The sequence below is a fragment of the Hemiscyllium ocellatum genome, chromosome 16, assembly GCF_020745735.1.
Source record: "Hemiscyllium ocellatum isolate sHemOce1 chromosome 16, sHemOce1.pat.X.cur, whole genome shotgun sequence".
NCBI lineage: Eukaryota > Metazoa > Chordata > Chondrichthyes > Orectolobiformes > Hemiscylliidae > Hemiscyllium > Hemiscyllium ocellatum.
The window spans coordinates 3,014,855-3,027,618 of record NC_083416.1 but is presented as its reverse complement, the minus strand read 5'-3'; the positions used below and the strand labels follow the sequence as shown (position 1 = coordinate 3,027,618).

Below are 12,764 nucleotides of genomic sequence, written 5' to 3'. Positions count from 1 at the left end.
TACTATTGGTGGAAATACTGCTTACATAACCACAGTACAGTCAGTTCTGCTGTAACGCAGTAGCTCCGTTCTCTTGCAATCTCGTGTTATTAGAAAATCGCATAATAGCAGTACCACTTAAACTAATGGGGCTGGAATCATGTTGTAACCAATACATGGTTTACAACGTCATACTTTAGAAACAGGGTCCCCAGTTCATCAATCTTGTTACAGTGAATTTGTGTTACACAGAACACGTGTTGTAGCAGAATGACCTGGACAGTATAAATTATTACGATTGCTTGAAAGTGACGTTCTTGCTCTTTGACCGACGGATGCAAGACTAAAGGCTTCAGCAATATGTCTCTCTTTTCCAAATTCCACATTTTCACTCACAATTCTGGTCCTGCACTGGCCCAGTTTTCTTCATTTTCATTCCTTTGGCAGCCCTTTCCCTTTTGTGTGTTTATTCCATGTATTTTAGCTTTGTCCACCCACAGGTAGGCCAATTCTAATTCCGTCCAATTGTGCTCATAGTAACTAATGTTTTGGTATTTTACTTGAACATCCTTTCAGGTCTGCAAAATATACTTATTCTGGCTGCCATCAGCTATTACATCTCCAGCTTTCCCTAAGCATTTTTCCCTGTGTTTTTATAACGTGCATAGTTTAGATAAAGGAGACTCCTTTTTTTTGTGTGAAGGAACAAGGACACCCTTATGGATGCCGTATGTGAGATTGTGCTTTTGGAATAACAATTACTTCTTTATTATGAAAAAGATCCAGCTACCGGGGAACAAATGACTTATCTACCAACCTCTTCAATATGGAGTCATCCAGCACTGAAACTGACCCTCCAGTCCAACCAGTCCATAATCCCAAAGGATTTTTCTGTACAATTCTGTCAGTTTTAGTCTGAACAGGTAGTTTTAATAATTATTTTTGTAAGACATACTCAAATTATCAGAACGGTGTTTAAAATATATATTCAAAATTAGGATTAAATTTGACTTTGTCAAACGTTGTTATATAGTCCATTAGACTTCAAGCTCAGAAATGAAAGTCTTTTGCACACTCCTGAATACAATAGCATTTGCAGCTAATAATTTAAGCATAGACAATACTGAATTGAAACATACTTAACACCTAGTCACTGAAAAAAAAAGTGTTTTTTAAATTCATTTTTTGGATATGAACAGTGTTGGCACTTCCTGCCCCTAAAAAGGTGGTAAAGCAACAGGAGGGCATAGGTACACCCACACAGCTGTTCAGAAGAGAGTTCCAGGATTTTGACCAAGCTTCAGTGAAGGAACAGGAATACATTCCAAACTACTTGGAGCTTTCATCTGCTCTCCTCATCTTTCTAGGTCACAGGAGCTCGAAGCTGCTATTGAAGGGATCTTAATGTGTTGCTAAAGTCTATGTTGTAGTTGGTACACACTGCAATAAATATGTACCCCTGATAGAGGAATTGATTAAAGTGATGGAATGGACGACAATGAAGCAGGGTGCTTTGTTCTTGAGTCCTGTTGAAGGTGGAATAAGCCAGTAATTTGACATTACATTCTTGACTTATGCCTAATAGATGGTGGACAGGCTTTGGGGGAGTCACTGTGGAAGTTTCAACATCTGTCTTGCTCTCCTCCATCCACAGTATCCAAGGGTCCAGACATACCTACCAAGTGAAGCAGCACTTTACCTGCACTTCCCACAATCTAGTCGACTACATTCACTGCTCACAATGTGGCCTCCTCTACATTGGGGGAAACAAAGTGTAGACTGGGTGAGTTCTTTGCAGAATATATATACTCTGCCCACAAAAATGACCCGGAGCTTCCAGCTGCCTGCCACTTTGACACCCCACCCTGTTCCCTGGCCAACATCCCTGTCTCAGGCTTGCTGCAGTGCTCCAGGGAAGTTCAGTGTAAGCTGGAAGAGTAACACCTCATTTTCCTGCTTGGGGACCCTGCAGCCCTCCAGACTCAATACTGAATTCAATAACTTTAGGTCCTGAAGTCCACCATGTCCTAGCCTCCAAGTTGACACACCAGGCCTTGTTATTACATAGACTGCCATTACACACTGCCTACTGTTGGCCACGAACTGTCCCTATTACCAGCTATTCACCTTCACTGCCAGATCGTTATCAAATCCTTTGTCTGTCCAACTGTTCTTCTCTCTGTTTGGGCTCTATCCCTATCACTGAGCCTGGCTCTGTCGCTCAGAAGGGAAGGGAGGAGAATAGGACAGTGATAGTGAGAGGAGATTCAATGGTACGAGGAACAGACAGGAGATTCTGTGGTCGTAAACAAGATTCCCAGATGGTATGTTGCCCTCGGTGCCAGGGTCAGAGATGTCTTGGATTGAGTCTACAGGATTCTCAAGTTGGCGGGGGAGGGAATGAGCAGCCAGAAGTTGTGGTACATGTCGGTTCCAATGGCATAGCTAGGGAAAAGAATGACGACCTGAAAATAGAGGGAGTTAGATTGGAAGCTGAAAGGCAGGACAAACAGTAGTAATCTCAGGATTGCTACCGGTGCCACAGGCTAGTGGGGCTGAACATGGACAGCGAGTGCAGCTGAACATGTAGCTGCAGGGCTGGTGTAGGAGGGAGGGCTTCAGATATGTGGATCATTGGGATACCTTCTGGGGAAGGTGGGACCTGTACAAGGAGAATGGGGTTGCACCTGAACTGGAGGGGCACCAATATCCTGGGTGGGAGGTTTGCTAGAGCCCTTTGGGAGGGTTTCAACTAGTTTGGCAGGAAAATAGGAACTGGAACTATAGACCAGAGGATGGGGTAGCTGGTGAACAGGCAGATACAGCATGCAGTGTGTCTGAGAGGAAGGATGGACAGTTAATAGGGCAAAGTATCAGTCAGTGTGATGGGTTAACGTATGTCTATTTTAATGCAAGCAGTGTCAGGAATAAGGATGATGAACTTACAGCATGGATCAGTACTTGAACTATGATGTTTTGACCATTATGTTGACTTAGATACCAAAGGGGCAGGAACGGTTGTTGGATGTTCCGGGGTTTCAATATTTCAGAAGGAATGTGGGGGGAGGTAAAAGTGCTAGGGGAGTGCCATTACTAATAAGGGATAGTATCACAGCTGCAGGAAGGGAGGCTATCGAGCAGAATTTGTCCACTGAAACAGTGTGGGTTGAAGTCAGAAACAGGAAAGGAGTAGTCCCAACTTTATTGGGAGTTTTCTATAGACCCCTGCCCCCCCCCTCTCCCCCAATAGCAACAGAGACACAGAGGATCAGATTGGGAGGCAGATTTTGGAAAGGTGCAGAAGTGACAGGGTTGTTGCCACGGATGACTTCAACTTCTCTAATATTGATTGGAACCTCCTTAGTGCAAATAGTTTGGATGGAGCAGAATTTGTCAGGTGTGTCCAGGAAAGGTTCCTGACTCCGTATATAGACAGGCAGACTACAGGGGAGGCCATACTGATTTTGGTGTTTAGTGTGAGTGTATTTCGGTGATAATGATCACAACTCCCTGAACTTTACTATAGTCATGGCGAGGGATAGAAGCAGACGGTATGGGAAAATATTTAATTGGGGGAGGGGGAATTACAATGCTATTAGACAGGAACAGTGGAGTATAAATTGGAGCAGATATTCTCAGGGAAATGCATGACAAAAATGTGGAGGTTGGTTAGGGAGCACTTGCTGATTGTGCTGAATAGGTTTATTCCACTGAGACAAGGATGCGGTGGTAGGGTGAAGGAACCTTGGGTGACAAGGGATGTGTAACATCGAGTCAAGAAGAAGAATGAAGCTTACTTAAGGTTGAGGAAGCAAGGAACAGACAGGGCTTGAGAGGGTTTATAAGGTAACCAGGAAGGAACTGAAGAATAGACTTAGGAAAGTTAGAAGGGGGCACGAAAAAGCTTTAGCTGATAGGGTTAAGGAAAGCCCTAAGGCATTTTACACTTACATAAGGAACAAAAGGATGGCCTGAGTGAGAATAGGGCTGATCAGAGATAGTGGAGGAGCTTGTGCCTAGAGTCGAAGGAGGTAGGAGAGGTGCTTAATGAATACTTTCTTTCAGTATTCACTAGTGTGAGGAACCTTGTCGTTTGTGAGGACAGTGTGAAACAGGTTGATATGCTCATACAGGTTGATGTTAAGGAGGAGGATGTGCTGGAAATTTTGAAAAACATGAGATAAGTCTCCTGGGCCAGTCAGGATATACCCAGGGTTTCTACACAAAGCAAGAGAAGAGATTTCTGCGTCTTTGGCGATGGTCTTTGCATTCTCACTGTCCACTGGAAGTAGTACCAGATGACTGGAGGGTGGCAATTGTTATTCCTTTGTTCAAGAAAGGGAATAGGAATAATCCTGGGAATTACAGACCAGTCAGTCAATAGTGGGCAAATTATTGGAAAGGATTCTGGCAGACAAGATTTATGATTACTTGGAAAAGCATAGTTTGATTAGAGATAGTCATCACAACATCGTGAGGGGCGGGTCATGCTTCACAAGCCTTACTGAATTTGTTGGGGATGTAACAAAACATTGATGAAGGTAGAGCAGTGGACGTGGTATATAGGGATTTTAACAAGGCATTTGATAAGATTCCCCATGGTAGACTCATTTAGAAAGTAAGGAGTCATGGGATACAGGGAAATCTGCCTGTCTGGATACAGAACTGGCTGGTCCATAGAAGCCAGAGGGTGGAAGTTGATGGAAAGTATTCAGCCTGGAGCTCAATGACCAGTGTGTTCCGCAGTGATCTGTTCTGGAACCTCTGCTCTTTGTGATTTTTATAACTGACTTGGATAAGGAGTTGGAAGGGTGGGTTAGTGAGTTTGCTGATGACACAAAGGTTGGTGGAGTGGTAGTTAGTGTGTAGGTTGCAATGGGACATTGACAGGATGTAGAGCTGGGCTGAGAAGCGGCAAATGGAATTCAACCTGGAAAAGTGTGAATTCACTTTGGAAGGTCAAATTTGAATGCAGAATACAGGGTTTAAGGCAGGATTCTTGGCAGTGTGAAGGAACAGAGGGATCTATAGGCCCCTCAAAGTTACCACCCAAGCAGGGGATTGAGTTTAAGAGCCGCAAGGTTATGCTGGAACTCTATAAAGCCCTGGTGAGACCACACTTGGAATATTGTGTCCAACTCTAGTCGCCTCATTATAGGAAGGATGTGAAGCTTTAGAGAGAGTGCAGAGGAGACTTACCAGGATGCTGCCTGAGCTGGAGGGCATGTCTTATGAAGAAAGGTTGGGAAAACTAGGGCTTTTCTTATTAGAATGAAGAAGGATGAGAGGTGATTTGATAGAGGTGTCCAAGATGTTGAGAGGCAGAGAAAGTGGTTAGCCAGAGACTTTTTTCCCCAGAGCGGAAATGGGTATCACGAAGGTGCATAATTTTAAAGTGATTGGAGCAAGGTTTAGGGGAGATGTCAGAGATAGGTTCTTTACACAGAGAGTGGTGGGTGTGTGGAATTCACTGCCAGCGATGGTAGTAGTCAGATATATTAGGGACATTTAAGCAACTCTCTGATAGGGACATGGATGATAATAAAATTAAGGGTATGTAGGTTAGTTTGATCTTAGGGTAGGATAAAAGGTCGGCACAACATCAAGGGCTGAAGGGCCTGGACTGTGCTGTACTGTTCCATGTTCTATCATTTATTCCTTACACCATTCCCCCCACCCTATAAACTGACATTTCCCCAGCTACCATCAGTTCTAAGGAAGGGTCACTGGACCCAAAACGTTAACTCTGATTTCTCTCCGCAGATGCTGCCAGACCTGCTGAGTTTTTCCAGCAACTTCTGTTTTCGTTTCTGATTTACAATGTCTGCAATTATTTTGGTCTTGCACTTGAGGCCAGTGTTCATAAGCTGGTCCAGTTCAGTTTCTAGACATACAGAATACCAAAAGGAAATGAGGACCTAGGTCAAAATAGTTTACCAACAGATGCTTATGAATTCTCTCTGTAAAAATGGTATAAAAAGAAATTCAATCCAACAACCAGACACAATAAAATGCCTGACAATTTTCAAATCAAACAGTGTCACTCACCTGTCACAAACTACTGAGCTCATGTCTCTATTCTACAGGTTGGAAAGAAAAGCATTGATATATCATTGATCAAACACATCCATATTTTTAAAAAGGCACATTACTCTTGAAATTTCTGCACAATGTACATCCTGCATGTTAACAAGGAAACATTTGAGATTTATAAAAAACTCAAAAACTCCATCATGACTAAATAGGGGTTGACCCCGAGTGCTATCCAGTGTAATATTTGTCTCCAATCATTATCAAATACATCCACATTTAAATGGATCTGTTTGTGCCTTTTTTACATAGCTGGTACAGTAGGGAACAGGGCCATTTGACCCACTGCGTCCACACTGACTCTCCAGACATCATGTCACCTGCTTTATTTCCTCCTCTCTGTAACTCTGCACATGGTCATTTGAAAAAGAACAATCGAATTCCGTTAACACTCTTGAGTGAATTTGCCTCCAGCACACTCTCAGGCAGGACAATCCAAACTCTGAACATCCTTTGTGAAGAAGAAATTCTTCATATCACTATTGATTCTGCTAATTATTTTAAATCTGTGCCATCTTCTTAGATTTCCCTCTTGCCAAAGGATCTCATTCTCCCTATTTACTCTTTCCATGATTTTGAATACTTTAATTCAGTTCTCTCAACCTTATTTAAAACCTGCTCCTTTTCAATTTTAAATCCTTCTAGTGACAGAATGCTCTCTTTTTTTGTAAACCACAGCCCGGGTAACATCACCCTCTTTGGTAAAGACAGATGCAAAGTGTTCATTTAATACGTTAGCCTTGCCTTCTGCCTTCATTTGTAAATCCCCTAATGGGCCACACTCCACTTTTCACCATCCTTATGTTATTTGTAGAAGACTTTGCAATTCCCTTTTGTCTTAGCTTCCAGTCTCTTTTCATATTCCCTCTTTGATTCTCTTATTTGCCATTTCATCACCTCTCTGGACCTTGGATACTCATCCCATTGTATTTTCTACCTGATATCATAATTTCTACCCCTTTGTCATCCCGCTGTAGATTTGTTTGCCTTTTTGTGTCTATATCTTGACTGTGCTTCAAACATCATCTCCTCTGACTGTTCGGCTATTGCTTTTCCAGCCCTACCTTTGACTCCAATGTATCCATCCCAGATCCATCTATTGAAGCTGGCTTTGCCAACTGGTCATTACCCTTTTCCATCGTCTTATCCTCCAAAGTGTTTTCCCACTGACACTTGATCTAATTGACTTATTTCTGAGATGCAGACTGAGCAGGTGCTTCCTGTTTTGTTGATCTGAAAGGAAAGTGCCCTTTACACTACTACCATCCGAGTCAAGACACCATTTGTTCTGGATGTAGGTTTGATCACTGAGCTGGAAGATTCATTTCCAGACATTTCATCACCCTACTAGGTAATATCTTCTGCGGGCCTCCGGGCAAAGCACTGTTGATAATTCCTACTTTCTCCTTATATGTTTGGGTTTCTTTGGGTCCGCCAGAAGCTCACTAAAGATGTTACCTAGTAGGGTGATGAAATGTCTGGAAACTAACCTTCCAGCTCAATGAACAAACCTACATCCAGAACCTCAACCTGAGTTACAAATCTTCTCAAAACTCACTAACACCATTTGTTCCCCAATTTGCTACTTGGATGATCCCAAGATAAAATTCCAAATTCGCACTTTGTTATAAAGCATTAAGTAACATCCCAAAAATCTTCTGAATTCACACCAAGAACGAGGAGTCAGTCTTCAGGCCTTCAAACCTCCTCGGCCCAGCATTCAATTAGATCAGGTTTCGTCCGCATTTCAACTCCATTTCTCAGCCTTTGCTCCCTATCTCTTGGCACTCTTCTGAATTGTATTTATAGTGATTTTAAACATAATAAAACATCTTCAGTCTTCACTCAGGCTTTAAAGATCAACGTATGGCAATCAGCAACACAAGAGAAATATTAGGCCGGGTGACCTAATGCTTGGTTGAAGAGGTGGCTTTGAGGAGGATCTTCATGAAAGGAGTCAAAAAAAATGGCTCTGGAAAAGCACAGCAGGTCAGGCAGCATCCGAGGAGCAGGAGAGTCAATGTTTCAGGCATAAGCCCTTCATTCCAGATGAAGGGTTTATGCCCGAAACGTCGATTCTCCTGCTCCTCGGATGGTGCCTGACTTCTTTTCCCAGTGCCACAATTTTCATCTCTGACTCTCCAGCATCAGCAATCCTCATTTTCTCTTCAGGAAGGGAGTACAGAAAACTGGAGAGTTTGAGAACCAGGCAACTGAAGCCATGGTCACCAATAAAACCCATCAACCTCAGTTCAAATTCAACCATCTGCAGCCTTTTATCAGGAGTTGCAGATTTCCACCATTCTTCATCATAGAATCCCTACAGGTGTGGAAGCAGGCCATTCGGTCCATCAACAGTGACACTCATTGTGGATACATGTTTCCTGATTTCACTCCTGAGTTTTCGATTGTGGCCTCTGTTCTATATTCTCCAAGTGGAGAAATCAGCTGTTCTGGATCTGTTCTGTCTAGTCCCTTCATCATTTTAAACACTTCCATTAGATTACTTCTAAACCATAGAAAATCAAATGAATTCAAATAAAGCATAGTGTGTCCAGAATGTGAAATGTTACCTGCAAAGTCAATATACATCCTGTGTTCAACAATTAACACCAGGTCGAGACCACTCAAGGCTTATCCCTTGGAAATCTGTCTCTTTGAGATAAAGGCCATTAGACTTTTTGATTCCATTTGGAAACTGGCTGTTTTTAGTTTATCTATATGAACATCCAATCTCTCCCTTCCTCCACAATTCCTAATATTGCATCTGTGAGAATATGCCTTTCCTCTGAACAAAGTCAGGGACCTCACATTTCCCATTGCTGAACTCTGACAGTCAGTTCTGCCCACTCCCTTCCTCTGTAAATGCAATGAACGACTCTAACTGCCAAACAACTTTCACCATAAAATATCAATCAAGTAATAATGTTAGAAACCATCCTCAAAATACAATGTCTCAAAGTTTCAAGTCAGTACATATAATTAATGAGTCACTGTTTTATTCCTCCTGCCTTTTTAACCAACAGCAACTTTCATTTTAAAATGGTCATTCTGCTCCATAGGTGAAGCTAAAATGCACCAAGGAGGCATTCATGACATGAAATGTTGCAGCTGTACAAGACATAGGTTAGGCTGCTGTTGGAATATTGTATGCAATTATTGTCTCCTTCCTGTTGAAAGGATGTTGTGAAGCTTGAAAGGGTTCAGAAAAGATTTACAAGGATGTTGCCAGGGTTGGAAGATTTGAGCTACAGGGAGAGGCTGAACAGGCTGGGGCTGTTTTCTCTGGAGGAGGTTGAGGGGTGACCTTACAGAGGTTTATAAAACCATGAGGGGCATGGATAGGGTAAATAGACAAAGTATTTTCCCTGGGGTCGGGGAGTCCAGAATGAGAGGGCATAGGTTTAGGGTGAGAGGGGAAAGATATAAAAGAGACCTAAGGGACAATTTTTCTATGCAGACGGTAGTACATGTATGGAATGAGCTGCCAGAGGAAGTGGAGGAGCTGAAAAATGTGTTGCTGGAAAAGCGCAGCAGGTCAGGCAGCATCCAAGGAGCAGGAGAATCGACGTTTCGGGTAAAGGCCCTTCTTCAGGAATGAGGAGGGTGTGCCAAGCAGGCCAAGATAAAAGGTAGGGAGGAGGGACTTGGGGGAGGGGCATTGGGAATGCGATAGGTGGATGGAGGTTAAGGTGAGGGTGATAGGCTGGAGAGGGGGTGGGGGCGGAGAGGTCGGGAAGAAGATTGCAGGTCAAGAAGGCGGTGCTGAGTCTGAGGGTTGGGATTGAGATAAGGTGGGGGGAGGGGAAATGAGGAAGCTGGAGAAATCTGCATTCATCCCTTGTGGTTGGAGGGTTCTTAGGCGGAAGATGAGGCGCTCTTCCTCCAGGCATCGTGTTGCTATGGTCTGGCGATGGAGGATGCCAAGAACCTGCATGTCCTTGGCAGAGTGGGAGGGGGAGTTGAAGTGTTGAGCCACGGGGCGGTTGGGTTGGTTGGTCCGGGTGTCCCAGAGGTGTTCTCTGAAATGTTCCACAAGTATACGGCCTGTCTCCCCAATGTATAGGAGGCCACATCGGGTGCAGCGGATGCAGTAAATGACGTGTGTGGAGGTGCAGGTGAATTTGTGACGGATATGGAAGGATCCCTTGGGGCCTTGGAGGGAAGTGAGGAGGGAGGTGTGGGTGCAAGTTTTGCAATTCTTAGGAAGTGGTGGAGGCTGGTACAATTACAACATTTAAAAGGCATCTGGATGGGTATATGAATAGGAAGGGTTTGGAGGGATATGGGCCGGGTGCTGGCAGGTGGGACTAGATTGGGTTGCGATATCTGGTCGGCATGGACAGGTTGGACCGAAGGGTCTGTTTCCATGCTGCACATCTCTATGACTCTATGAAGCAACATCACACAACATCCAAACCATCTGCATCTAATACCTGGTGGCATTCACAACGTTGTTGCAAGACCAAATGACAGTGACGGTCCTGCCTGACATTTCTCGGACTGACAGAGCTACCGTCTGGCCTGGATTCACTCTGCGTTATCCTATATCCAGAGATGCACCATCCTGCCTGGCAGCTGGATATCACCCACTTTCAGGCAGCGTTCCTCCAGAGCCAGATCTAATTCAGATTCACAGCACTGTCCTTTATGTTATACAGCCCACACTGACACAGAAGATAGCACCAAACAGGCCTTGGCAATGCCAGCTGAGAATGCTGGGTAACAGGAAAAGGAGATTCCTGAAAGAATCAGCAGTCTCTCAATCCCCTCCCAAAAGTCCAGAACTGACCCAGCTCTCAGATTAACTCTCTCGTGCCATCAACACAATTCACCTGCCCCCCTGTGCCTGCCTCAGCAGTGCCAGGAACGCAGCATCCTTTGCTCCCTGATCCATGCCCAACTTGCACCTTTGCCCCACTATCTCAGTGTCTGGATTAGAGTGGTGCTGATAAAGCACAGCAGGCCAGGCAGCATCCGAGGAGCAGGAAAATCAACGTTTCGGGCAAAAAGAGCTGATGAAGGGCTTTTGCCTGCAGCGTCGATTTTCCTGCTCCTCGGATGCTGCCTGACCTGCTGTGCTTTTCCAGCACCACTCTAATCCAGACTCGGATCTCCAGCATCTGCAGTCCTCAGTTTTGCCACCCTCTCAGTGTGCCAGCCTCATCCTTAAGGCTCCCCTTCACCCCGGCTTCTGTCACTGTCCATCCTGGTTCTGCCCTCCTGCTGACACCTTTCCCCCTCCCCTCCCACCCCCCACCCAATCTCACCCCAAAACCCAACCATTTTACTGTGCCGTCACCAGCCAGTATCCTGCTGTAGCCCCAGCCCTATCCCGCAGCACTGTCAGGGCTTCAGTTCTTCCCCTGCCCTGCCCTGTCTCTCTCTGTTCTACAACGCCCTTCTTATTGCCTACTGCAATCCATACACAGTCTGGTCCTCTCTCTCTCTCTGCTCCTGTCTCTGAACCCCCTGCTGTCCCTGAAACAGGAGGGACTTCTGCAGTGAGACCAGCTCCTGCTCTCTGTCTCTGCACAGAGAGTGCTGCCATCCCCACCTGACTGCTAGGGAGCTGGGAAATTAACGTTGCTCCCAACCCGTTAAAACAGCTCATGGGAGCCAGAATGAAAACACTGCAGCGTATTCACTCCCTTCAAAGCCAACTCTGCACCTTGCAATGCATTTCAGGGACAAAACAGAATTCAAAATGACCATTTTGATTCAGTTCAGCAGCAGACATTTAGCGCGGCTGTCTCCTTCGGGAGGAGGCGATGGTGAAATGAGGGAGGATTTGTTGAGCCCGGCACATTGCTGCACAAGATGCTGAAATGTACTCACACCACCAGCCGGGAGATCATCCAGGATACCATGGCGGGGAGTCGAGCTGAGAGCCGCTGGGGATGTGTCCTGACGGCAGCTCCAGTGTCTCAGCCGCAGTGTGTTAGAGCAAAGCCCCCAGTCCTGGTTACAGCCTGCCTCCCTCTCTCCCCACTGCACTGAGCGAGGGAGCTCAAGGCCAGGCGGAGTTCCGGCTCCTCAAGCAATACCAGACTTTAAAAGGGGAATGACGCAGCCTCCTTCCTCCACAGGACAGAAATAAATATATAAATGCAGCGCTTTCCCTTCGAAAGCCGGGCTTTTCCTTTCTCGCTGCTGTCACTGTCAGCTCTGCATGCACAGAGACGCCTCTCTCTCATGGCCCCCTTTCTGCTGTCTGTCTCTCAATGCAGTGTTGTCCCACAGGTTACAAATCTGACCTGCCCAGGGAGGGAGATCCGCCACCACCACAAGGTTGATCTGCACATGACTGCAGATGCTGGAATCTGTACTGAAAACTACAATTGTGGGAGAGCACAGCGGGTCAGACAGAAAGCCAGCTAACGTTTCCAGCCTGGATGCCTCTTCTGCTCTCTCTCTCCATGGCTGCTGCCTGACCTGCTGTGATTTCCAGCATTGTTTGCTTTTTCTCAGTATTTATTTTGACGTTGTTCTTTGCAACACTGAAAGAGATTGAGTGTAAGCCGATCCATCATGCCTTTTCAGATCAGTATATCAGTGCAATGTCCCAAATCGCCCAGTGAGACCCATTCCCAAAATGTGTCTTACAGCCGGTGTCCAGCTGGAGTATGTCTGCCCAGTCATGGGGCCAAGGAAGATCATCATTCTGGTTTAATGCATTCATCGCCCCTCACCCA

The 12,764-nt window shown here is 45.2% G+C and overlaps 1 protein-coding gene across 1 annotated transcript in view; it reads right to left on the bottom strand.

The window, feature by feature from the left end:
* Positions 1–12,252, bottom strand: part of LOC132823124 (receptor expression-enhancing protein 2-like) — an 80,927-nt gene extending 68,675 nt beyond the window's left edge. Inside the window, exon 1 of the mRNA XM_060836669.1 lies at positions 11,908–12,252. Coding sequence (XP_060692652.1) covers positions 11,908–11,939 — 32 coding nt within the window. The 5' untranslated portion in view covers positions 11,940–12,252. The remainder of the gene's footprint in view (positions 1–11,907) is intronic.
* Between the last annotated feature and the right edge of the window lie 512 nt (positions 12,253–12,764).